Here is a 26,116-nt window from a genome sequence, read left to right on the forward strand (position 1 = left end):
TGTATGTATGTACCATATTTTGCTTATCCATTCATTTAGTGATAGACACTTCGATTGCTTCTGGATCTTAGAACGTTGTGGACTTTCGGTTTCTGTTTTTACAGTGGGCCGGCAGGGCAAAATGGCTTTTATCTACAGTAGACCTAAATTCATAGAAAGTAGAGACCATTTCTTATTCATTTAGAAGCATGTAGTAGGGCCTTTATTAATGTTTGGTTTGTTTAGGAACATTCTTTGTAAAGCCATATTTCATAGACCTTTCAAGCTAAATATAATAATGATTGGAAGTAAGTTTTTCTGCTGTTTTCTCAGCTTGAATGTCTTTAACAGATGATCATACCATCTGTTTAGAATCAGTATTTCAGGGATGAGTAAGAAAGCATCTTGGGTGAGAAATGATTGCTGTAAGTACTTTTAACACGTTGCCAAAAATCATTTTCCATGCCCGTTGCTTCAACAAGGCCTTAGCATGATGCATCTCACTGAGTTCCCAGGCTTCCTCACTGTTTGTGAGTCAAATCAAGATACTAACCTTTTCCTTTTAAAGTTTTGTGTCAGCTTATCCTGGATCCTGGTAACCTATTTATTTAATGGATGAGTTTTGTAGTTACAATTTTAATTGTTTATACCTTAGGAAGGAGATAACAATTTACTAGCTATAACCAATTTGCTGTTTGCTTAAGATTTATGTCATGGAAAATCATGAAAAGTATATTAGTGACACTGATAAAGACCAGGAGAGAAGGACATACACATTCACAGTGCAGTAACTGTGTGTGTATGCACACATATTCAGGCACATACATACTCATTTTGGGGACAAAATTTCAGATTTGTATCTGGAGGTAAATTCAGGCAAGGCTTTTGGAGCAAAAAAGAGGCTGGGTAAAGTTTAAGGGGTGGTTTGATGTAATATTTATATGGAAACATAAGTTAACAAACAAGTTTAATTGTATCTCTGGCTGGTAGAATGGGTCAGGAATTTTGTTTTATTAAATTTGTATTCATTAAAATTGATTTTTAATATGACTTAAAAATAAACTTTCTTTTTCAAGGTAGTTTTAGATTCATAGAAAAATTAGGCAGAAAGTACAGACTTCTCATATAACCCACCCCATCCCCAATTTCTTCTGTTATAACATCTTGTACTAGTGTGGTACATTTGTTATTTGGTTAATTAATATTAATACATTATTATTAACTAAAGTCTATAGTTTACTTGAGGGTTTACCCTTTATGTTATACAGTTCTATGAGTTTTGACAAATGTATTGTATTATGTATCCATACAGCATCAAACAGAATAGTTTCATTGCCCTAAAAATATCCTATCCTTCACGTGTTCATCCTTTTCTCCCTCCCCTGGTGACTGATCTTTTTCCTGTCTCTGTAATTTTGCCTTTTCCAGGATTTCATACAGTAGGAATCATACAGTATGTAGCCTTTTCAGACTGGCTTCTTTCATTTAGCAATATGCATTTATGATTTCTCTGTCTTTTGATGGGTTGATAGCTCATTTCTTTTTATCACTGAATAATACTCCATTGTATATATACCACGGTTTATCTGTTGACCTATTGAAGTATATCTTGGTTGCTTCCAAGTTTTGGCAATTATGAATAAAGTTGTTGTAGACTTTTGTGTTCAATATCCAGGTTAATATATGAGAGTATGATTGCTAGATTGTATAGGAAGCCTATTTTAGCTTTGTAAGAAACTGCCAGACTATCTGCCAAAGTGGCTGTGCCATTTTGCATTCCCGCCTTCAGTGAATGACAGTTCGTGTTATTCCCTATCTTTGCCAGCATTTGGTGGTGTGAGAGCTTTCGATTTTATTCTAATGGGTATGTAGTCATATCACATTGTTGTTTTAACTTGCAGTTCCCTAATGACTTATGATATTAAGCATCTTATAGATGGCATGCTTGCCATCTATATATCTTCTTTTTTTTTTTTCTTTTCTATTAGTTTATTTTTTTATTTTTTTATTTTTTTATTTTTTATTATACTTTAAGTTCTAGGGTACATGTGCATGACGTTTATATCATGTATAACTCCCCAATGCAATCCCTCCCTCCTCCCCCCTCCCCATGATAGGCCCCAGTGTGTGATGTTCCCCTTCCCGAGTCCAAGTTTCCTCATTGTTCAGTTCCCACCTATGAGTGAGAACATGCGGTGTTTGGTTTTCTCTTCTTGTGATAGTTTGCTAAGAATGATGGTTTCCAGCTGCATCCATGTCCCTACAAAGGACGCAAACTCATCCTTTTTTATGGCTGCATAGTATTCCATGGTGTATATGTGCCACATTTTCTTAATCCAGTCTGTCACAGATGGACATTTGGGTTGATTCCAAGTCTTTGCTATTGTGAATAGTGCCGCAATAAACATACGTGTGCATGTGTCTTTGTAGTAGAGTAATTTATAATCCTTTGGGTATATACCCAGTAGTGGGATGGCTGGGTCATATGGTACATCTAGTTCTAGATCCTTGAGGACTCGCCATACTGTTTTCCATAATGGTTGAACTAGTTTACAATCCCACCAACAGTGTAAAAGTGTTCCTATTTCTCCACATCCTCTCCAACACCTGTTGTTTCCTGACTTCTTAATGATTGCCATTCTAACTGGTGTGAGATGGTATCTCATTGCGGTTTTGATTTGCATTTCTCTGATGGCGAGTGATGATGAGCATTTTTTCATGTGTCTGTTGGCTGTATGGATGTCTTCTTTTGAGAAATGTCTGTTCATATCCTTTCCCCACTTTTTGATGGGGTTGTTTGTTTTTTTCTTGTATATTTGTTTGAGTTCTTTGTAGATTCTGGATATTAGCCCTTTGTCAGATGAGTAGGTTGCAAAAATTTTTTCCCATTCTGTAGGTTGCCTGTTCACTCTGATGGTAGTTTCTTTAGCTGTGCGAAAGCTCTTTAGTTTAATTAGATCCCATGTGTCAATTTTGGCTTTTGCTGCCGTTGCTTTTGGTGTTTTAGACATGAAGTCCTTGCCCATGCCTATGTCCTGAATGGTACTACCTAGATTTTCTTCTAGGGTTTTTATGGTATTAGGTCTAACATTTAAGTCTCTAATCCATCTTGAATTAATTTTCGTATAAGGAGTAAGGAAAGGATCCAGTTTCAGCTTTCTACTTATGGCTAGCCAATTTTCCCAGCACCATTTATTAAATAGGGAATCCTTTCCCCATTTCTTGTTTCTCTCAGGTTTGTCAAAGATCAGATGGCTGTAGATGTGTGGTATTATTTCTGAGGACTCTGTTCTGTTCCATTGGTCTATATCTCTGTTGTGGTACCAGTACCATGCTGTTTTGGTTACTGTAGCCTTGTAGTATAGTTTGAAGTCAGGTAGCGTGACGCCTCCAGCTTTGTCCTTTTGACTTAGGATTGTCTTGGCAATGCGGGGTCTTTTTTGGTTCCATATGAACTTTAAAGCCGTTTTTTCCAATTCTGTGAAGAAAGTCATTGGTAGCTTGATGGGGATGGCATTGAATCTATAAATAACCTTGGGCAGTATGGCCATTTTCACGATATTGATTCTTCCTATCCATGAGCATGGTATGTTCTTCCATTTGTTTGTGTCCTCTTTTATTTCACTGAGCAGTGGTTTGTAGTTCTCCTTGAAGAGGTCCTTTACATCCCTTGTAAGCTGGATTCCTAGGTATTTTATTCTCTTTGAAGCAATTGTGAATGGAAGTTCATTCCTGATTTGGCTCTCTGCTTGTCTGTTACTGGTGTATAAGAATGCTTGTGATTTTTGCACATTAATTTTGTATCCTGAGACTTTGCTGAAGTTGCTTATCAGCTTAAGGAGATTTTGGGCTGAGACAGTGGGGTTTTCTAAATATACAATCATGTCATCTGCAAACAGGGACAATTTGACTTCTTCTTTTCCTAACTGGATACCCTTGATTTCTTTCTCTTGCCTGATTGCCCTAGCCAGAACTTCCAACACTATGTTGAATAGGAGTGGTGAGAGAGGGCATCCCTGTCTTGTGCCAGTTTTCAAAGGGAATTTTTCCAGTTTTTGCCCATTCAGTATGATATTAGCTGTGGGTTTGTCATAAATAGCTCTTATTATTTTGAGGTACGTTCCATCAATACCGAATTTATTGAGCGTTTTTAGCATAAAGGGCTGTTGAATTTTGTCAAAAGCCTTTTCTGCATCTATTGAGATAATTATGTGGTTCTTGTCTTTGGTTCTGTTTATATGCTGGATTACGTTTATTGATTTGCGAATGTTGAACCAGCCTTGCATCCCAGGGATGAAGCCCACTTGATCATGGTGGATAAGCTTTTTGATGTGCTGCTGAATCCGGTTTGCCAGTATTTTATTGAGGATTTTTGCATCGATGTTCATCAGGGATATTGGTCTAAAATTCTCTTTTTTTGTTGTGTCTCTGCCAGGCTTTGGTATCAGGATGATGTTGGCCTCATAAAAAGAGTTAGGGAGGATTCCCTCTTTTTCTATTGATTGGAATAGTTTCAGAAGGAATGGTACCAGCTCCTCCTTGTACCTCTGGTAGAATTCAGCTGTGAATCCATCTGGTCCTGGACTTTTTTTGGTGGGTAGGCTATTAATTGTTGCCTCAATTTCAGAGCCTGCTATTGGTCTATTCAGGGATTCAACTTCTTCCTGGTTTAGTCTTGGGAGAGTGTAAGTGTCCAGGAAATTATCCATTTCTTCTAGATTTTCTAGTTGATTTGCGTAGAGGCATTTATAGTATTCTCTGATGGTTGTTTGTATTTCTGTGGGGTCGGTGGTGATATCCCCTTTATCATTTTTTATTGCGTCTATTTGATTCCTCTCTCTTTTCTTCTTTATTAGTCTAGCTAGCGGTCTGTCAATTTTGTTTATCTTTTCAAAAAACCAACTCCTGGATTCATTGATTTTTTGGAGGGTTTTTTGTGTCTCTATCTCCTTCAGTTCTGCTCTGATGTTAGTTATTTCTTGCCTTCTGCTAGCTTTTGAATGTGTTTGCTCTTGCCTCTCTAGTTCTTTTAATTGTGATGTTAGAGTGTCAATTTTAGATCTTTCCAGCTTTCTCTTGTGGGCATTTAGTGCTATAAATTTCCCTCTACACACTGCTTTAAATGTGTCCCAGAGATTCTGGTATGTTGTATCTTTGTTCTCATTGGTTTCAAAGAACATCTTGATTTCTGCCTTCATTTCGTTATGTACCCAGTAGTCATTCAGGAGCAGGTTGTTCAGTTTCCATGTAGTTGAGCGGTTTTGATTGAGTTTCTTAGTCCTGAGTTCTAGTTTGATTGCACTGTGGTCTGAGAGACAGTTTGTTATAATTTCTGTTCTTGTACATTTGCTGAGGAGTGCTTTACTTCCAATTATGTGGTCAATTTTGGAATAAGTGCGATGTGGTGCTGAGAAGAATGTATATTCTGTTGATTTGGGGTGGAGAGTTCTATAGATGTCTATTAGGTCCGCTTGGTGCAGAGATGAGTTCAATTCCTGGATATCCTTGTTAACTTTCTGTCTCGTTGATCTGTCTAATGTTGACAGTGGAGTGTTGAAGTCTCCCATTATTATTGTATGGGAGTCTAAGTCTCTTTGTAAGTCTCTAAGGACTTGCTTTATGAATCTGGGTGCTCCTGTATTGGGTGCATATATATTTAGGAGAGTTAGCTCTTCCTGTTGAATTGATCCCTTTACCATTATGTAATGGCCTTCTTTGTCTCTTTTGATCTTTGATGGTTTAAAGTCTGTTTTATCAGAGACTAGGATTGCAACCCCTGCTTTTTTTTGTTCTCCATTTGCTTGGTAGATCTTCCTCCATCCCTTTATTTTGAGCCTATGTATGTCTCTGCATGTGAGATGGGTCTCCTGAATACAGCAGACTGATGGGTCTTGACTCTTTATCCAGTTTGCCAGTCTGTGTCTTTTAATTGGAGCATTTAGTCCATTGACATTTAAGGTTAATATTGTTATGTGTGAACTTGATCCTGTCATTATGATATTAACTGGTTATTTTGCTCGTTAGTTGATGCAGTTTCTTCCTAGCCTCGATGGTCTTTACATTTTGGCATGTTTTTGCAATGGCTGGTACTGGTTGTTCCTTTCCATGTTTAGGGCTTCCTTCAGGGTCTCTTGTAAGGCAGGCCTGGTGGTGACAAAATCTCTAAGCATTTGCTTATCTGTAAAGGATTTTATTTCTCCTTCACTGATGAAGCTTAGTTTGGCTGGATATGAAATTCTGGTTTAAAATTCTTTTCTTTAAGAACGTTGAATATTGGCCCCACTCTCTTCTGGCTTGTAGAGTTTCTGCCGAGAGGTCTGCTGTTATTCTGATGGGCTTCCCTTTGTGGGTAACCCGACCTTTCTCTCTGGCTGCCCTTAAGATTTTTTCCTTCATTTCAACTTTGGTGAATCCGGCAATTATGTGTCTTGGAGTTGCTCTTCTGGAGGAGTATCTTTGTGGCGTTCTCTGTATTTCCTGAATTTGAATGTTGGCCTGCCTACTAGGTTGGGGAAGTTCTCCTGGATGATATCCTGAAGAGTGTTTTCCAACTTGGTTCCATTTTCCCCCTCACTTTCAGGCACCCCAATCAGACGTAGATTTGGTCTTTTTACATAATCCCATACTTCTTGCAGGCTTTGTTCATTTCTTTTTCTTCTTTTTTCTTTTGGTTTTCTCTTCTCGCTTCATTTCATTCATTTGATCCTCAATCGCTGATACTCTTTCTTCCAGTTGATCGAGTCGGTTACTGAAGCTTGAGCATTTGTCACGTATTTCTCGTGTCATGGTTTTCATCTCTGTCATTTCGTTTATGATCTTCTCTGCATTAATTAGTCTAGCTGTCAATTCTTCCACTTTTTTTTCAAGATTTTTAGTTTCTTTGCGCTGGGTACATAATTCCTCCTTTAGCTCTGAGAGGTTTGATGGACTGAAGCCTTCTTCTCTCATCTCGTCAAAGTCATTCTCTGACCAGCTTTGATCCGTTGCTGGCGATGGGCTGCGCTCCTTTGCAGGGGGAGATGCGCTCTTATTTTTTGAATTTCCAGCTTTTCTGCCCTGCTTCTTCCCCATCTTTGTGGTTTTATCTGTCTCTGGACTTTGATGATGGTGACGTACTGATGGGGTTTTGGTATAGGTGTCCTTCCTGTTTGATAGTTTTCCGTCTGACAGTCAGAAGGACTGTCTGTTGGTCTGTTGGAGATTGCTTGAGGTCCACTCCAGACCCTGTTTGCCTGGGTATCAGCAGCAGAGGTTGCCGAAGATAGAATATTGCTGAACAGCGAGTGTACCTGTCTGATTCTTCCTTTGGAAGTTTCCTCTCAGGGGTGACGCCACCCTGTGAGGTGTGGGGTGTCAGACTGCCCCTAGTGGGGGATGTCTCCCAGCTAGGCTACTCAGGGGTCAGGGACCCACCTGAGCAGGCCGTCTGTCCGTTCTCAGATCTCAACCTCCGCGTTAGGAGATCCACGGCTCTCCCCAAAGCTGTCAGACAGAGTCGTTCGCGTCTGCACCGGCCCCCGCTTTTTCCCCTAATGGACTGCAGCTGTGCGCTGTCTGCAGAGGTAGAGTCTACAGAGACAGGCAGGCTTCCTTGAGCTGCTGTGAGCTCCACCCAGTTCGAGCTTCCCAGCGGCTTTGTTTACCTACTTAAGCCTCAGCAATGGCGGGCGCCCCTCCCCCAGCCTCGCTGCTGCCTTGCGGATAGATCGCCGCAGACGGCTGTGTTAGCAGTGAGGGAGGCTCCGTGGGCGTGGGACCCTCCCGGCCAGTGTGGGATATATTCTCCTGGTGTGCCTGTTTCCTTAAAGCGCAGTATTGGGGTGGGAGTTACCCGATTTTCCAGGTGTTGTGTGTCTCAGTTCCCCTGGCTAGGAAAAGGGATTCCCTTCCCCCTTGCGCTTCCAGGTGAGGCGATGCCTCGCCCTGCTTCAGCTCACGCTGGTCAGGCTGCAGCAGCTGACCAGCACCGATTGTCCGGCACTCCCTAGAGAGATGACCCCAGTACCTCAGTTGAAAATGCAGAAATCACCGGTCTTCTGTGTCGCTCGCGCTGGGAGTTGGAGACTGGAGCTGTTCCTATTCGGCCATCTTGCTCCGCCCCTCTATATATCTTCTTTGATGAGATACCTGTTCAGTTCTTTGTTGCATTTTAAATTGGGTTGTTTGTTTTCTTTTTTTTTTGGAGACAGAGTCTCGCTCTTTCACCCAGGCTGGAGTGCAGTGGCACGATCTTGGTTCACTGAAACCTCTACCTCCCAGGTTCAAGCGATTTTCCTCCCTCAGCCTCCCAAGTAACTGGGATTACAGGTGCACACCACCGTGCTTGGCCAGGTTTTTTTTGTAATTTTGTCAAAGATGGGGTTTCGCCGTGTTGATCAGGCTGGTCTCGAACTCCTGACTTGAGGTAATCTGCCTGCCTTGGCCTCCCGGCGTGCTGGTGTTACAGACGTGAGCCACTGCGCCCAGCCAGGGCTGTTTGTTTTCTTAATGTTGAATATTAAGAGCTTTTTGAGGCCAGGCCCAACTGGTAGATCACACTTGGGCAACGCAGTGAGACCCTGTCTGTATTTTTTTTTTTTTTAATGAGAATTCTTTGTATATTTTGGATACCAGTTCTTTATCAGGTATGTTTTTTGCATAGTTTTTCTCCCAGTCTGTGACATGTCTTTACTCTTAGCACAGTATCTTTGGCAGATTTTAATGATTTCCAAGATACCAATTTCTTTTTTCATGGATCTTGCTTTTGGTGTTATATCTAAAAAGTTATCTCCAGCCCCAGAGTCTTCTGTGTTTTCTCCTGTGTTATCTTCTAGAAGTATAATTTTTAATTCACATTTAGATCTGTAATGCATTTTGAGTTAACTTTTGTGAAGGGTGTAAGGCCTGTATCTAGATTGATTACTCCCTCCTTCCCTCACTCTGTTTCTTCCTTCTTTCATTTTTTGCATGTGGCGGTCCAGTGGTTTCATCATTTGTGAAAAGACTATCCTTTCTGCATTGAATTGCTTTTGTTTCTTTGTCAAATATTCTTTGACTATATTTGTTTGGGTATATTTCTAGGCTCTGTTCCATTTGATTGATCTATTTGTCTGTTCTTTTACCCATACCACCCTGTCTTGATTACTGTAGTTTATGGTAATTCTAGACATTGGCTACTGTCAGTCTTGCAACTTTGTTCTTCTCCTTCAATATTGTATTGTGTATTCTGGGTCTTTTGCCTTTATATAAACTTCAGAATCAGTTTTGATATTAACAAAATAATTTGATAGATAATTGGATAATTTGATTCCACTTGTTCACTGCTGTTACACAGGAAGACATCTAACTTTTTATACATATTAATTCTATGTTCTGCAATCTTGCTATAATTACTTTTTCCAGGAGGGTGTTTTTTTGTTTTGTTTGTCAATTTTGGATTTTCTATATAGAGACAAAAATATTATCTGCAGACAAAGATCATTTTATTTCTTCTTTCCCAACATGTGTAGCTTTTTTTTCTTTTTCTTGTCTTATTTCATTAGCTAGGACTTCAAGTATAACTATGTTGAATAGGAGTGAAAGGTGACATCCTTGTCTTATTTTCAAACATAAGGGATAAGCATCTAGTTTCTTACTATTAATTATGATGTTAGCTGTAGATTATTTGGTAGATGTTCTTTACCAGTTAAGGAAGTTCCCCTCTTTTCCTCATTAACTGAAAGTTTTTATCATGAATCATCATTGGATTTTGTCACATGCTTTTTCTGTATCTATCAATATGTATGATCATATCATTTTTTCTTCCTTAGCCTGTTGATGTGATGAATTACATTAATTGCTCTTTGAATGTTGAACCAACCTTGCCTACCTGGGATAAATTCCATGTTGCCATGTTATATAATTATATATTGTTGGATTTGATTTGCTAATATTTTGTAGTGTCTTTGTCTGGTTTTTGTGTCAGGGTGATGCTGGCTTCACAGAATGAGTTAGAAAGTATTCATCAGCTTCTAATTTCTGAAAGAGATTCTGAAGAACTGGTATTTCTTATTTAAACATTTAGTAGAATTCACTGTGAAACCAAGTAGAACTTTTTTTTTTCTTTTTTTTCCTGTTTTGGAAGGTTAGTAATTGTTGATTTAATTTCTCTCTCTCTGTTTTTTCTTTTTCTTTTTTCTTTCTTTTTTTTTTTTTTGAGACAGAGTCTTGCTCTGTTGCCCAGACTGAGTACAGTGGCACAATCGTGGGTCACTCTATCCTTGAACTCCTGAGCTCAAGTGATCCTTTCACCTCAGCCTCCTGAGTAGCTGGGACTACAGGTACATGCCACCACATCCAGCCAGTTTTGTTTCACTATATTGCCTAGGCTGCTCTCAACTTCTGGGCTCAAGCAGTCCTCCCACCTGGGCTTCCTAAAGTGCGAGATTACAGCCATGTGCCACCATATCCGGCCTAATTTCTTTATTACCTCTTTCTCCTACTGTGAGTTTTGGTAAATTGTCTTTCAAAGAATTGGTTTATATCATCTAAGTTACCAAACTTCTGGGCATAGAGTTGTTTATAGTTTTTTTTATTCTTCTGATGTTTGTGAGATCAATTGTGATAACCCCTCTTTCTTCATATTTGTAATTTTTGCTTTTTCTCTTTTTTCCTTGAATAGTCTGGCTAGAATTTTTTAAAATTTTTATTATTATTATTATTATTATTTTGAGACAGATTTTCACTCTTGTTGCCCAGGCTGGAGTGCAATGATGTGACCTCAACTAATTGCAACTTCCACATCCCAGGATCAAGCAATTCTCCTGCCTCAGCCTCTCAAGTAGCTGGGATTACAGGTGCCTGCCACCATGCCCAGCTCATTTTGTATTTTTAGTAGAGATGGGGTTTCATCATGTTGACCAGGCTGGTCTCAAACTCCTGACCTCAAGTGATCTGCCTGCCTCAGTGTCCCAAAGTGCTGGGATTACAGACCCAGCCCTGACTAGAGTTTGATCAATTTTATTTGCCTTTTCAAAGAACCAGTTGTTGGTTTCATTGATTTTTCTGTAGTGGATTTATTCTATTTAGATTTAGCTGGCTTCTTGAATGTGTAGATTTCTTTCTTCTGCCTAATTTGGTAAGTTTTTAAATTCTTTTAGACAGAGTCTTGCTCTGTCGCCCAGGCTGGAGTATAGTGGCGTTATCTTGGCTCACTGCAACCTCCACCTCCCGGGTTCAAGTGATTTTCCCACCTCAGCCTTCTGAATAGCTGGGATTAAAGGCGCCCACTACCGTGCTTGGCTAATTTTTTTATTTTTAGTAGACACGGGGTTTCACCATGTTGGCCAGGCTGGTCTCAAACTCCGGACTCCGGGTGATTTGCCCACCTCAGCCTCCCAAAATGCTAGGATTACAGGTGTGAGCCACTGTGCCTGCCCCTAATTTGGCAAGTTGTTTAGCCATTATTTCTTTTCTTTTCCTTTTTTTTTTTCCTGGTGACAGGATCTTGCTCTGATACTCAGGCTGAAGTACAATAGCATGATCATAGCTTACCACAGCCTTAAACTCCTAGGCTTGAATGACCCTCCTGCCTTAGCCACTGAGTCGTTGGGATTACAGGCATGAGCCACCTTGCCTGGCTCCATTATTTTTTCAAGTACTTTTTCAGTTGTTCTTTGTTTCTCTTTTCTTTCTAGTACTCTGATGACACAGAAGTTAGCTCCTTTGGTATAGTTACACAGGTCCCTGATGTTTTGTTCTTTTTTTTTTAAAGGCTATTTTCTCTCTGTTGCCAAAATTGGTAGTTTCAGTATTCTGTTCACGGACTTTTCTCTGTTTCGTCTGTTCTGCAATTGAGCCTATTCACTGAGTTTTTGTTATTTTTTGTTCTAAAATTTCCATTTGGTTCTTTATATCTTCTGTTTCTTTGCTGAGACTTTCTAGGTTTTTCTTTTCTACTTTTTCATTTGTTTCAAGCATGTTTTTAATTGCTATTGAAGCAGTTTTATGTTGACTACTTTTAGATAATTGTAACACGTCTATCATGTCAGTATTGGCATCTGTTGCTTGTGCTTTTTCATTTTCTTTGACATTTTCCTGGTTCTCGGTGTGGTGAGTGGTTTTTGATTGAAACTTGGACATTTTGGGCTTTATGTTTTAAGTCTCTGGTGGGTGGTAAAAGTCCAGTAGCCCCATATGGTGTCAGTAGTTACCACATGGGACTCATTTGGTTACTGCCTATCTGGGATGAAAACCTCAGGCCTCGGCTTGGCCTTCTTTGAAACAGGCAGGGGGTTAGAGCACCTTGGTTTGTTTTGGCAAACGTGGAAATCTACTTTTTGTTTCTATGGACTTGCCTATCCTGGACATTTCATATAAATGGAGCCGTATCGTGTGTGGGCTTTTAAAACTGAATTCTTTAACTTAGCATAATGTTTTTAGGGTTCATCTATGTTGTAGCATTTGTCAGTACTTAATTTCTTTTTATTACAAAATAATATTTGATTGTATGGATTGGCCACATTGTATTTATCCTTTCATCAGTTGGTGGACATTTGGGTTTTTTATGTTGTTTGGCTATTATGAGTAATGCTGCTATGAACATTTGTGTTCAGGCTTTTGTGTGGATATGTGTTCAGTTATCTTGGTATATACCTAGAAGTGGAATTGCTGGGTCTTATGGTACCTCTGTATTTAACTTTCTGAGAACTTATTTGTTACTAAGTTTTAAAAGTCTTTTTTTTTTTTTTTGAGACGGAGTCTCGCTCTGCTGCCCAGGCTGGAGTGCAGTGGCCAGGTCTCAGCTCACTGCAAGCTCCGCCTCCTGGGTTTATGCCATTCTCCTGCCTCAGCCTCCCAAGCAGCTGGGACTACAGGCGCCCGCCACGTCGCCTGGCTAGTTTTTTGTATTTTTTAGTAGAGACGGGGTTTCACCATGTTAGCCAGGATGGTCTCGATCTCCTGACCTCGTGATCCGCCCGTGTCGGCCTCCCAAAGTGCTGGGATTACAGGCTTGAGCCACCGCGCCCGGCCCAAAAATCTTATTGTACTGTATTGTGGTATCAGGGAAGATAACCTGAGATATTTTGTGTAGTGTCTGTTGGGTCCCCAGACTTAAGATTTACTTTTATTCTTATTCTTTGCTTATTTCTATATGATTTTAATTAAAAGGATGGTGCTGATAATTAAGTTACTTAAGAATTCCATAAGTTTGATGAGTATTAAAATGCTTTAAACCATTATTTATTTTTAAACATTGTGAGTATATAATTATTCATAGTCATGACATTTATATTCATAAATATACCTGTGATTTTATTTATTTAGAAAAAAAAAAGTGAATGCCTGCAGTTAAAAATTTTGGTGCTTCAAAATGAACTGGAACGGCAGAAGAAAGCTTTGGGACAGGAGGTGGCATTACTGCATAAGCAACAAATTGCGTTACAGGATAAAGGTGAGTGGAAATACCATACAAACAGCCTAACCTCCACATTCAGTAGTTCTCCTTTCTTCTTCACAAGCTCAAATAGTCAATTTTTGTGTAAATACAGTCACACATCACTTAATGACAAGGATGTTCTGGAAAGGCATCCTTTGGTGATTTCCTCCTGAGCTGCCATCATAGAGTATGCTTACACAAGCCCAGATGGTGTAACCTACTACACACCTAGGCTATATGGTATAGCCTATGGCTCTTAGGCTATAAACTTGTACAGCATGTTACCATACTGAATACTGTAGGCAACTATAACACAATGGTGAGTGTTTATATATCTAATATATCTAAGCATAGAATAAAAATACTATACTATAATTTTATGGGACCACCATCATGTATGTGGTTTGTTGTTGATTAAAACATCATTATGCAGTGCATGATTGTATGGTGATAGAATTTTCTCTAATTTTTAAAATATTTTTGCAAGTATTTTGAAGTTAGTCCATATAGACAAGTGTACAAATCTGTATTCAAATGGTCCTGGACTTACAAGGTTTGATTTAATGATGACTTAACTTATGATTTTCAGTTTTTTTTTTTTTTTTTTTTTTTTTTTGAGACAGAGTCTTGCTCTGTCGCCCAGGCTGGAGTGCAGTGGCCGGACCTCAGCTCACTACAAGCTCTGCCTCCCGGGTTTACGCCATTCTTCTGCCTCAGCCTCCCGAGTAGCTGGGATTACAGGCGCCCGCCACCTCGCCCGGCTAGTTTTTTGTATTTTTTTAGTAGAGACGGGGTTTCACCGTGTTCGCCAGGATGGTCTCGATTTCCTGACCTCGTGATCCGCCTGTCTCGGCCTCCCAAAGTGCTGGGATCACAGGCTTGAGCCACCGCGCCTGGCCGATTTTCAGTTTTATAATGTGCAAAAGTTACATGTGTTTGGTAGAAACCATACTATGAATTTTGAATTTTGATCTTTTTCCAGGCTAGCAATATGTGGTATGATATTTTCTTGCTATGCTAGGCAGTGGCAGTGAGCTGCAGCTCCCAGTCAGCCACATGATCATGTGGGTGAACAACCGGTACTCTATACTGTACTCTGTTGCCACTGTTTTTTGGATATTGTGTTTTATGTTTTCACATCCCATCAAGTCTACAAAATGCTCATCTGTGTATGGTATTCAATGCTGTGTTATAAAATAAGCTTTGTGTTAGAGGATTTTGCCCAACTGTAAGCTAATGTAAGTGTTCTGACACCTTAAAGTAGGCTAGGCTAAGGTTTCCTGATCAGTAGGTTAGGTGTATTTAATACATTTTTAACTTATGATATTTTTCAGCTTACAATGGGTTTATCAGGATGTAACCTCATGGTAAGTTATGGAGAAGTTGTATACATAGAGCTTGAATTTTCACAAAGCAAACACACTCATGTGAGCAGAATCTCAATCAAGAAACAGGACCCCAAAACCTGGGAAGCCTCCTCAGGCTTCCTTCCATTTACCACATCTCCAGCCAGACTAGCCACTGCCAAGTTAAACCAGATTGGTTTTGCCTAATTTTGAACTTTATAGAAGTCGAATCATATATGTATATGTGGTGGCTCTTTTCAACATTATGTTTGTAGAGTCATTCTTACCTTCATGTTGTTGCAGTTTGTTCATGCTTAATGCCAAATAGTATTCCATTATATGAGTGTGAATTTATTTATCTACTCTTGCCGTTGGTTTCAGTAATTTTCATTTTGGTACCATTATAGTTAATGCTTCCATGAACCTTCTAGGTTTCTGAGTGAAGAACTTTCATATGTTTCTTAATAAAGATTTTTAGGTATTTCAGTTGAGTAGAAACTGAGGGGTAGAATTACAGTCAGAGAATGTACGTATCTTCAGCTTTAGTAGATTGTATCCAACGGTTTTCCAATATGATTGTGCCAATTTATCTCCCCTCCATCCAGTATTGCTCCTTCCTACATCCTTGTCAGGAATTTCTTTTCTTTTTTTTTTTGTATATTTTGTATTTATCGCATTTGGTAATTTGTATTTTTCATTTTAGCCTTTCTATTGGATATGTTGTAATATCCTCTTGCAGTTTTAATTTTTATTTTCCTGAAGACTAATGAAGTTAGTCTTTCATATGTTATAAATTTTATAAACGTTTCATATGCTTCTTGCTGACTGAGATACACTCTTTTGTGATATACCTGTTGAAATATTTTGCCAATTGAAATTTGGTGTGACTGTTTTTTTGGTAAGATTTCTTTATATATTATGGATATGGGTTATTTGGCATATGCTTAAAAATATATTCTCCCATTTTGTGGCTTGCTCTTTAAAGAGATGTCACTCTTTAATGATACCTTTACATGAACAGAAGTTCCATTTTATCAGTCTTCGATGTATGAGGCTTTTTGTGTCTATTTGGAGAAATATTTACCTATTTTAAGATTTTATAAGTGTTTTTCTATGTGTTCTTTAAAATGCTTTACTATTTTACTTCTTACGTTTTTATCTGGAATTCATCTGGAATTACTTTTTGTATGTGATGTAAGGTAGGAGTCGAGATTTTTTTTTTTTTTCGTATTGATAGTCAGTTGACCCAGCACCATTCACTGAAGATCATCCTTTCTCCATTGCATTGCAGTTTTGCTTTTCTCATAAATCAGATGACCATATGATTGTAAGTCTGTTAAGAACCCTCTGTGCTGTTCTGTTGATCTATTTTCTGTTCCTTTGCCATTATCTCGCTGTTTTAATTTTTTTCCATGTTATAATAGGTGTTGATATCTGTTAAAGTTCTTCAGCTTAGTTTTTTTTTTTCAAGATTACCTCGGTTATTTTTGCTCTATGTCATTTTCATGTGAATTTCTACATAGAAAAGAAAACCTTGCTGGGATGTTTTTTCTTAATTGTCATACATCGTTGCTGGGACTTGCTAGGACTTTAATGGAACTGCATTGAATATATTTGTCAAATGTAATTGGGGATAATAGACATCTTTACAATACTGAGGCTTCCATCCCAAGAAAATGATATATGCCTTTGTTTATTAGATCTTCTTTGCAAAACATTATTGAAATAAGATAGTGTATGGGTCTTTCCCATGATTTATTGAATTTATTTCTATTTTTTGATGTTTTATGATACTATTGTACATATCATTAAATTTTATTTTTACTAGTTTCTGGTGTATAGATGTACAATTAGTTGGTTTTTTAAAAGTGATATTGGTATTTATTATGTTTAAAGAAAAATTCACCAGAAGCCTTATTAGTAATTGTTAATGTTACGGTTACAGCCCTACAGATGCAGTCTTGCTGTGGTTATTTATTTACATTCTAATTTAGTTGCATTATAATTACATTTCATTACACTAAAATTAGTAATGATTTTAACTATTTAATTGTTATAAATATTAAAAATTGCAGAAAATTTAAAAATCAGATTTATTGAGATTTAATTCCCATACCATATAATTTGCCATTTAAAGTGTATAATTCAGTTTTTCTTAGTTTATTCACAGAGTTGTGCAGTGATCATCACAATCTGATTGTCCCGCCTTCCACACTTCCCCTCCCCGAATTCTAAGTAACCACCAATCTACCTTCTTTCTCTAGATTTGCCTTTTCTGGACATTCTTTTGTAAATAGAATCATGCAACGTTGTGGTCTTTTATGACCAACTTCATTTGTTTAGCATAATATTTGTAAGGTTCATCCACGTTGTATCATGCATCACTACTTCATTTTTACTGCTGAATAATACATTCAGTTAATGTATTATTAACTGAATGGATATGTCACATTTTAAAAATCCATTCATTGGTTGTTGGACATTTGGGTTGTTTCTGCTTTTTGTCTATCACAGATAAAGCTGCTTATGAACATTCAGATGCAACTTTTTTTGGGGATGTTTGTTTTCATTCCTGTTATGTACACCTGGAAGTGGAATTGCTGGGTCATATGAGAACTCTGTTTTTAACTTTTTGAGTGACTGCCAACCATTTTCCACAGCAGCTGTTTTACATTCCTACCAACAATATATGAGGGTTACAATCTCCCCATTTTCTCACCAATATCTGTTATTATCTTTCCTTTTAATTATAGCCATCCTACTGAGTATAGCGTTATATCTTATCGTAGTTTTGATTCAGATTTACCTAATGATGTACATGCTTCTTAGGCCAGATTTTTGTATGTTAATTTTATATCCAAGGAACTTACTAATTAGTTCTAATAATGGTTAGATTGTTTTGAATTTTCTGTGTGTGCAGTCATCTCATCTGCAAATGATGGCATTTTTATTTCTCATTTCCTAATACGTATGCCTTTAAAACTTTTTTCTTACCTGATTGTGTTGTCTGGGACATCCAGTACAATATTAAATAGAAGTAGTGTCAGTGGATATCCTTTTCTCCTTTCCAGTCTCAGTGAAAGCTTTTAATATTTCACCATTACATAGAGGGTTTACTGTAAGCATCCTTTACCCATTTTGTGGTTTACCCTTGTGCATCTTTTACCCGTTTTGTTATTTTTGCTTTAACTGGTTTTTTTTTTGAGATGGAGTTTCGCTCTTGTCTCCCAGACTGGCGTAAAATGGCGTGGTCTTGGCTCACTGCAACCTCCGCCTCCGGGGTTCAAGCAATTATCCTGCCTCAGCATCCCAAGTAGCTGGGATTACAGGCACCTGCCACCATGCCTGGCTAATTTTTGTATTTTTAGTAGAGATGGGGTTTCGCCGTGTTGGCCAGGCAGGTCTCATACTCCTGACCTCAGGTGATCCGCCTGCCTCGGACTTCCAAAGTGCTGGGATTACAGGCGTGAGCCAGCAGCCCGGCCGCATTAACTGTTCTTTTAATGAATTGATAAAGAGCTCAATATGTGAATTTTCATTTCTTTGCTTTTTTTATTTTCTTAAAAATCAGTTTTAATGAGATATATTTTACAAACAATCGAATTAATCTATTTAAAATACACAGTTTGATGAGTTTAATTAATGTATTCAGGCAGGTAACCACCACCACCACAATCAACGATAACATTTCTGTCATTGTAAACAGCTTTTTGGCCTCATTGTAGCCAGTTCCTTCCTCCATCGTTTAACCACTAGCAATTACTGATGTGCTTTCTGATACCATTTACCTTTTCTAGCATTTCATATGAATAGAATCTTATAATATGCACTTTTTATATCTGGCTTTTTTTCACTTAGCATGGTAGCTTTGGGATTTATGTGGTTGTCTGTGTCAGGAATTCATCTTTTCATTGCTGCGTGGTATTCATTATATGTACATACATTTTGTTTATACATTTACCTGTTAATGGCCATTGGGTTTGTTTGCAGTTTTGAATTATCGTGGATAAAGCTGCAGTAGATATTCAAGTATAAGCCCTAAGCCCTTGTGTGGGTATATTCTGTTGGTTAAATATTAATAACTAGGTGTGGGATTGCTGGGGTATAGTAAATGTGTGTTTAACTTTCTAAAAAACTACTAAGCCGTTTTGCATTTCCAACTAGCAATATATGAAAGTTTCACTTAATCCACGTCTAAACATTAATTTTAGATTTTAGCCATGTTACTGGGTATGTAGTGGTTTCTCATTGTTTTAATTTGTATTTCCCTGATAACTAATGTGGCTGAGCATCTTTTCTTGTGCTTATCTGTTACCTGTCTCTTTCCTCCAATGAAATGTCTGTTTAGGTCTTTCATCTGTTTTTTGGAAAGTGGGGAAGGGAGGTGGATGGTAACCTTATTACTAAGTTGTAAGAGTTCTTTTTATATTCTGGATATGTTCTTTATCAGATATATGCTTTACATATTTTTTCTTCCCATCTTAACAGTGTATTTTGAGTTTATTCGTCATTGTTTAAAAAGTTTATTCTTTTTTTCCTTTTTTTTGAGATGGGGTCTCACTCTGTTGCCCAGGTTGGAGTGCACTGGCATCGTCTCAGGCCACTGCAACTTTCTGGGTTCAAGTGACTCTCCTGCCTCAGCCTCCTCACTAGCTGGTATTATAGGTGTGTACCACCACGCCTGGCTAATTTTTGAATTTTTAGCAGAGATGTGGTTTCACCATGTTGTCCAGCCTGGTCTTGAACTCCTGACCCTAAGTGATCCGCCTACCTCCCAAAGTGCTGGGATTACAGGCGTGAGCTACCACGCCCGGCCAGTTCTGGAACTTTCCTTGTGTTTGTTCACCCTCTGCATTGTGGCCTGGAAACACTCCCCATGTAGTGATTTGGAGCCGTTATATGGCTTACATTTCTTGTTTTCTTTCTCCCAGGCATCATTATACTAGGCTGCCTCTTATCTATTGTCTGAAAACTGTTGTAACATATAATTTTGTATGACTTTCTAGTTGTTTACAGTGGGAGGAAAATGTGATGTATGTTGTTCCATCCGTCAGAGTGACTTTCTAGTTGTTTACAGTGGGAGGAAAATCTGATGTATGTTGTTCCATCAGTCAGAGATAGAAGTCTTTTTCCTTTGCTTTTTTACCTCTATACTTGCTTTTATGAGAACACACTTTACTCATCTCTCCTTGGTTTATTTCTTTTGGTTCTTCAAAGACATGCTCAAATACTACCTCTCCTTGAGACTTTTTTCACCCTCAGATAAAAGTTTCCTGCTCCTTCTTCTGTGTTCCCATAGCATTTTGATATCGTCTTATGTTCCCACTTAGTTGGTAAGCCCTTTCAGGGCAGGGACTTTGCATTTTTATGGTATCCTTCTCAGTGCCCAACATTGAGGCCCTCAGTGAGTATTACACAGCATGAGTCTTTGAGGGGCTTTTATATAGGTAATGTGCCATTAAATGTAGTACATGAATTATTTATCATTGTTTTATTTGTTGCATCCTTTTGTGGTTTCCTGGTTAGTTTTCGGTGTATTTCACATAGTTGACATTGTTGAAAGGAAACAGAAAATCTACTGTGGCAAGAGTGTATTTGGAATGTGAATAAAATAAGTCATTTTTAGCAAGTTTTAAAGTTTTGACCTATATGAAATATAAGTTACATTACAAAGAATAATTTTATAAGTATGATTTTTCTTCATTTCAGTAATTTTAAAAAATAAGTTTTTAAAGGAACAGATTTTGATTCAGAATGCCTTGTTTCATGCTTGGCTTCATTGTTTACCAGCTGTGTAACCTTGTCCAATAACTTAGTGTTAATCTCTCCAATGGGGTTAATAATAATACTTAAAACTGTGTCTCACTGAGTTTTAACAGGCTTCCAAGTTCTGCTGATGTTTCTGGTCTATGAACCACATTTTGTGTAGCAAGAATGTATATGATATGATCAGATGAGTTATGAAAATGAAATGGTCTTATAAAAATAGGAGCAAAACACCATCTGTTTTATTCCTATATCATACTCTGGTGGGTTTCTGTACCTTTAAGATAAAAGTCTCAACTCAAGATGACTTACAGAGGCCTCCAGTGGCTCACCTCAATCTGAATACTTCAACCACATTGAACTCTTTTAGTTACTTAAGTATGCTTTGTTCTGTCTTACCTGCATTCAGGCCTTTGCCTAAATGCTATTTTCACCAAGAAACCATCACTGGTTCCCTTTTCTTTCTCCTCCCACCCCTAGGTTAAATGTACTACTGTGTGTTTCCATAGCACCTGATATTTTTCCATGATAGCACTTTGATTATTAGTCTGTCTCCTTCTCTAGACAGATTCTGAGGGTAGGCACTGTTCAAGGACTACACTAAATACTCATATCTTTTAGGCATGGTATAATACCTGGGATATAGTACACACAGAACAAATATTTGTTGAATGAAAGCATCATACTTATGCTTATTGGTATCATGTCATGGGTATCATTGCTAAAGAAAGACTTCTCTAACTTCTAGTTTAGCATTCATGTGGGAAGACTGATATTCTTATGAGAAAGACTGCAGAAAAAGTATACGTTGTTTGGCAGTGATAAATATCTGCATTCCAATACAACTTGCATATTGACATTTATAAATGAGAGTCAAAAGGAATAATGCCATTTAAAATCATGAAGCATTATGATAAAGTCCATTTGTGTGTGTTAGAGTGGCCCCAAATAAAGAGACAGTTGTTTTGTACGTACAAGGCCTGCTTCAAAAGATTTCATCTTCTGTGAAAAGGCACATTTCTTACAGTGCTTTGGAAGTACCATGAACTTTTACTGTACTTACATTGCCTGCTACCTGTGGCATATGTGTCTGCATATCTTGCCTTTTTAAAGATCAATAACTTTCAAAATGAAAACACTATAAGGTTTTGAAGGGTTTAGGGACTTTTGACCTTTTCTAGTAAGACTAATAATAGTAGCAATAATGTATCCAGTACAGTGCTTATTACTATAAATATGTGATACTGTTTAATCACTACAATAACTTTATGAGGTAGATGCTATTATTATTTACCTTTTATAGCTGAGGAAACTATGTCAGGGTCAGAGAGATTAAGTAACTTACTTAAATTCGTGTAGCTAATGAGAGGTGATGTTGGGATCTATTGATTCCAAAGCTCTCAATCACTGAATAATACTACATTTTTATAGCTAGTATGATATATAAAGCCAAGGGATATATTTTATTCTAGAATACGGCAAAAAGATATGGACATATAGTTCTTTAACTGTTTCTGGTTGTATATTTGCCTATTAGGATAGAAAGAGGTCCAGGATGTCTATCCTTAGATTATAAGCAAATGAACCTCTAAACAGTTGTATCTATACCATTTACAAGACTGAGGTTTAATAATAATTGCTCATATTTAGAGAATAGGAGCTTGTATTTATATTTTATAGAATGCAAGCTTGTATTAATTGCTTTTATATATAGACTATTAGTGCCAGGAAATGTCATGTTTTTTCTTCTTTACCTAATTTTGTCCTAATAGTCCTACACATTAAAGATACTATTATTATCCTTCTAATGATAAAGATACTACATATTAGTACCCAGTTTGCAGATGAGTATGATTTGTCCAAAGCCACATAACAAGTTATGTGCCCAAAGCCACATACATAGAAAGTTATGGCAGAGCTTGTGTTCAGAGTTACTGCTGCCTAACTGTGCTGCAAAGGGAGATTATAGAATTTTTGTAGATGTCTCTTCTAGTATTTTAATTCTGACAGCCAAATCAGTTGCACAGTCTTGAATCTCTGTTTTATCCTGCAGAGAAAGAATGGTCATCTTCAAGTTAAATATGTATTTGTCATGGTGGGTCACAATCGTTGATTTTTAACACCGACTTTGTACTTCAAGTGCCCTTTTCTCACTTTTCTATATGTTTTTGAGATGAGAATTACTTTGTATTCCCCTGGACTATTAGAATCCTCAGAAGGTTAGGATCTAATGTTGACACTCTGGTTCCTAACATAAATAGGAGAAAGAGTGCTGCTGTTGGCTTCACTCTTACTCCCACTGCGAATGTTTGTGGGCTGTGGGGGTTCAGCACTGGGGAGTGGGGAAGAGGGGATGGCTGGATACAGATAACCACATTTATTTACTAGCATAACCTGGTCTAATTTTGGGGGACCTGTGTTCTTCATAGTGGTTGTGCTAGGTAACCAGATACATACTTATTCTTCAATATCCTATTCTAAACATACACTATTATATGCTTGTGTTGAACATTATTCTTGTACAGTTACATGAATGTACTATTTAATGAATCTTGAGCCAAGTTAAAATATTTTAGAAGCACAATAGTCACTGGTGTTTGGTCAGCGAAGGTAAAAAAGGTATTTGTCTCTTGCACTTGCAGCTTTGATTTAGTTTGTTTGCTAGGCAGTAGTGAAATGATTTGCTAATACAAATATTACTAGTGGACTCTTAGATATTGTGCCTGGCACTTGGTGCTTATCTAGGTACTTGGTTCTGAGTCCAAGAGCTCAGGTAGGATATAAAGTCAGTAATATATTTAATTGTGACTTTGCTACTGATTCTTCTGAATGTCTGCAAAGGAATTATTGACCGTCTGCATCTTTTTACACATCTGTTTAGTAAGGATAGCTGCTAATAATAGTGACATAGGAATTAATTTGTGTAAACATTTGGAAGAAACCAGGTGCTTGTATTTTTGTCCATGAAAATTTATTGCAGCAGGATGGTTTATTGGCAAGTGCCAAAAAGACAATTTTTATCCACGCTGCTGACTTGCTGAGTGGTCACATAACTCTAAAGGGCTTCATTACTTCACACTCAGACATTTTCCCTTCCTATCCCTCAAAGGCAGTGGTTCTCAACTTGTGGTCTACAGCAACTTCCAGCTGGGTCATGAGCTGATCTTTTCAGTATTAATGTTTATTAGTGTATATATTTTCATTTCTGGAAGGTATTAGTAGTTTAACTTAGGATGTTTAATAAAAACCAGATTTCCCCTCAGTAACTCAAGCCAAGTAATCTTCCCATTAATGAACTCTGTGTTGCTTTACAGGGTCTTTTGTCCTGACACAACCACCAAATCTTTGAAAAGCAACACTATCAAAATTAGTTTGCTGGAGACTTAGCTCAAAAAATGGTATGAAATGTTGGTTTTAAGGAAATGTGTTCAGTAGAATGTAGGTTTCTTATTGTATTAGTCCATTTTTGCATCACTATAAAGAAATACCTGATGCTGAGTAATTTATAAAGAAAAGAAATTTAATTGGCTTGTGGTTCTGCAGACTGTACAGAAAGCATGATGCCAACATCTGCTCCTGGTGAGGCCTCAGGAAGCTCATGGTCATGGTGGAGGGGGAAGCCAGTGCAGGCGTATCACATGGTGAAAGTGGAAGTGAGGGGGGCGGGAGAATTGCCATACTCTTTTAGACAACCAGGTGTCCTGTGAACTACCAAAGCAAGAACTCACTATCACCAACGGGATGGCGTTAAGCCATTCGTGAGGGGTCCACCCCCGTGTTCCAGTACTTCTCATTAGTCCTCCCCTGCAACATTGAGGATCACATTTCAACACAAGATTTGGAGGAGCACACATCCAGATCATATCACCTATAAACAAATGTTGATAAAAACCCAAGAATACTTCAGTGGTGCCTGGGAAGTGGTATTCACTTTATAAAAGGAGAGTTCTCCAATCTTTGTGGGAAGAAGCTACTTTTTAATAGTTACTTTCTTCATAGTAAGGATAACCATACAATTAAAAAGTGCTTATACAAAAGTTCTTATATTTGATCCTTAAAGCATCTCTGAAAGCTAAGTAGGGCAGATGTTACCCTCATTGTATATGTGAGGTACTGGGAAGTTAAGTGACTTGGCCAGGAACACACAGACAATTAGGAGCAAAGTTGAGATGTGGACCCAAATTCAACACAGATTTCAACTCTAAATTCTTTGCTTTTCTCAGTATTCTGTACTACCTAAAACTTTGCAAAACATTCATTTGAATCCCACATAAATCACATGAAGTAGAAAACTTTTATTGAAATCCTGTAACATGCAGATATTTTAGTTTTGGTATATTATTAATTCTTAAAATAGTCTTAAGATATAATTTTTACCTCCTTTTCCCAAGTCAGGAAAATTAGAGCTGAGAGACACTTGCCTGAGGTCCCAATTAAGTGACAGATTCCAGTTCAAACATTGGTTTATCTTGCTCCAAAGCCTGTCTTGTTTCCATTAAACAAAACGTCATTACTGCTTTCTCTAGTATATGTCCAGGTCAACTCACAGTTTGGTGTTTTTCTATTTGGCCTGTGAGGTGTTAGCTAGAGAACTTTGTTTTGCTTTGTTCCTTTTTATTACAGTGTGACTGAAGTGAATTTTCTGCAAAGATTGCTTTGATTTGGGTCTGCCATTTTCCAAGTTTGTCCTTAGACAGGTCATTCAACGTTTTGAGCTTATTTCCTCTACATAAACAAAACAAAACAAAAAATTCTGAATTATACAGTCAAGATTTCTTTCAGCTCTATTAAGATATTGGTTATCTCAGAAAGGTAGGACTGGTGGGAATGATGGTGATCTGTTCACCTTTTTTTATGCATCTCTTTATTGTTGTTATTATTATAAGTTTAATGATGATGATATATTTTCCAGCATTTTATCAAAGTTTTTTTTTTTTTTTTTAAATATCTTTGACCCAGGTGTGTCTATGACTGTTGCCTGTTTAATACTGAAAAGCCATTTGGTGGGAATGACCTGTTAGAGTTCTTTAACTAGCCATACTTTTTTCTCCTATTTTACTTTGGCAATTAAGAGCAAAAACAAACACATTATTTTGGTGACATAGTGAATAGGAGAGGTCAGATATGTCAGATTTTGTTGCTCAGATTTGGGGAAAGAAATTACTCTTGGTAATTTCAGTGAATAAAAAGTTGTTGCCAAAATATTTTATGTGAAGTTCCCATCAGTTGTGATCGTTTCTTATAGTCATTTTGTAAAAATAAAACAACAACAAAAAAAGAGTAATTAAGGTGACCTACATATGTAGTTTGTTCTGTTTAATTAGCTTCTGCCTGGTTGGTAAATTACTGTTTTCCTTTTGGTCTGCATCTCAGATAAAAGAAGAATCACATGGTATATTTAAATTGATACTTTAATTTCTATCAGAAGGTCATAGGTTTCTATTTGAAGTTGTAAATACATTATTAAGTCTTGTATAACAATTTTTTCCTTTTCTTAGGTCATACAGTTACTTATGAAAAGTTATTTCTCAGTTTTTAAACTCAATATATTTATTTGAAATGATGACAAAATGTAAATTTTATTAGTTTATATGTATTCTGATTTTTTAAATAACCATCTGACAGAAAT

General features: G+C 37.5%; 1 protein-coding gene across 3 annotated transcripts in view; it reads left to right on the top strand.

The window, feature by feature from the left end:
* Positions 1–26,116, top strand: part of UVRAG (UV radiation resistance associated) — a 340,923-nt gene that overhangs the window by 165,167 nt on the left and 149,640 nt on the right. For all 3 annotated transcript variants that reach the window (XM_033206742.1, XM_033206745.1, XM_033206746.1), the window contains one exon: positions 13,264–13,390. In XM_033206742.1, the coding sequence (XP_033062633.1) occupies positions 13,264–13,390 (127 nt within the window). The remainder of the gene's footprint in view (positions 1–13,263; positions 13,391–26,116) is intronic.

This window comes from Trachypithecus francoisi, unplaced genomic scaffold (genome assembly GCF_009764315.1).
Source record: "Trachypithecus francoisi isolate TF-2019V2 unplaced genomic scaffold, Tfra_2.0 Lachesis_group8, whole genome shotgun sequence".
Classification (NCBI taxonomy): domain Eukaryota; kingdom Metazoa; phylum Chordata; class Mammalia; order Primates; family Cercopithecidae; genus Trachypithecus; species Trachypithecus francoisi.